Source organism: Phytophthora parasitica (assembly GCF_000247585.1).
Source record: "Phytophthora parasitica INRA-310 unplaced genomic scaffold supercont2.285, whole genome shotgun sequence".
Taxonomy (NCBI): Eukaryota; Oomycota; class Peronosporomycetes; order Peronosporales; family Peronosporaceae; genus Phytophthora; species Phytophthora nicotianae.
Window position 1 is genome coordinate 6,157 of NW_008649271.1, and position 1,741 is coordinate 7,897.

General features: G+C 50.8%; 1 protein-coding gene across 1 annotated transcript; it reads left to right on the forward strand.

Annotated features, from left to right (window-relative positions):
• Nucleotides 1–574: 574 nt before the first annotated feature.
• Nucleotides 575–1,596, forward strand: PPTG_20038 (hypothetical protein; the record flags this gene model as incomplete). Its single annotated transcript, XM_008918733.1, has 2 exons — nucleotides 575–1,081; nucleotides 1,153–1,596. The coding sequence occupies 2 exons, from the start codon at nucleotides 575–577 to the stop codon at nucleotides 1,594–1,596; spliced, it is 951 nt and encodes a 316-aa protein (XP_008916981.1).
• Between the last annotated feature and the right edge of the window lie 145 nt (nucleotides 1,597–1,741).

Below are 1,741 nucleotides of genomic sequence, written 5' to 3' on the forward strand. Positions count from 1 at the left end.
ACCATCATCGACGTTTGTTTCCGGTTCAACAAAATCTTCGATGAACCAAGGTTTAGGTTGGTCGTCTTCACTTTCGCTGTCGCCGTAGTCCTCGCTATCTGAAGCAAACAGCTCGAGAGCGTTCAATCTCATGCGTAAACAAGAAATTGTATCGTGAGCTTGGTCCAACTTAGCACGGAGGTCCTCAATCTCTGGTAGAGCGTAAGTCTAAGTACTCGTTGTCAAGTCGCGGGTGCGGCGAAGCACTATGGGCCAAAAGAAGTAAAATGATTTGTGTGTGTGTGTGTGTGTGGGGGGGGGGGGGGTTAAAAGTGCTAAACTAAGGTCCGCCCCCAAGTTTTAATAGTACATGTATTCGATTGTCGGTAATGTATTTTAGTCCGTAAGTAATATCTAAATCATGTGGCCGTAAGGCCCTTGTTCAGGTGGAGAACGCGCTCCTGCGTGAAAGTAGATTAGGGTTAAAACAATCTTGACTGGACGAGAGCCAACGGCTAGGCACGGTGTGCCACGAGCTGTCCAAGTGCAAACTTCCGCTTACCTCGTCCGACTGGTCACAAGTAGTTTTCATCCGATGCCATCAGACTTGCCAGCCCGCGAATTGCACCCGAGTCTTTTTGCAAGTCTTGGCTTGTGGCCCAATGCTGCTAGTCTCGGCGCCGCACAGCACACTGGAGACCTGTCCCCGCCCCCCTCAAGCACTGAGCCAGCTGCGACAACAACGACGCCAACCATCTTGCTGTTGCCACAGCCAAGCCGCTTACCTTCACCTGCAGCTAGCAGCTCGCCCTCAACTGTCGTAGAGACTCCAGAATCAGCTGGGGCTGCAGCTCGTGCTGCGACAAAGCGTAAGACTAAGGCGAAATCAAAAGGCAAAGCTAAAAAAGAAGCCAAGTGCCAGGTCAAGCGTGTCAAGTGGACCAACAAGATGGTGGGAGAGCTGCTTCGACTGCGCTTCTCTGACGGACACGTCAAGCGCCGGCTTGTCGGCGCCGACACCAAAACCAAAAAGGGGCTAGCATGGCAGTACTTTGCCAGCGTACTCTCCCAAGAGCTTGGTATGGTACTCAACCACGACCAGGTGCGTTTATTGCTTTGTTTGCACTTGTGTTCGTTCACTAACGTTTAGCTACGGATATTATTTGCATGTAGGTATCGCTCAAGTACAGGAAACTAAAGTGCATCTATCGGAAGGAGAAGAGAGAGCAAAAGAAGACAGGAAATGCTGCTCGCATTAGCGAAATGGACGAAGGTCTTTGGGCCATTTTGAATGATGCTTTTGGAGGACGAGTAGGTATTAGCGGCGAAGTGTTGCTAGACTCTGCTATTGATGAGGATGACGGCGAGGACGTGGAGGGTGGCGGGGCGCAAGCAACGGAAGATGTTTTAAAGCAGAAGCCGGCTCCTGTTGCCCAGCTCGCCACAGCTTTGCAAGGTGGAATGGAGGCTATTGCCTCTTCTCTAGGAGCGCGCTCGGCTGCAGAGAACCAGCTTCGAGCTTTAACTTCGGCAATCCAGCAGCAACACGAAGACACACGCAGGTTCCAGGAGATGCAGTTTCAACTTCTTCGTGAGCTATTAGCGCAGCGCCAGTAAAAGATGGAGCTGTCCGTTGTATTTGTGATTAACTACTAACAAATATGTCTGCTATGTCATTGCGTTTTGCAATACCTTGTTGGTGACAAACCGCTTGCTCTCTCTCGACTGGATCCTCACTGACTTGAGCAGGCGCATCTTGTAG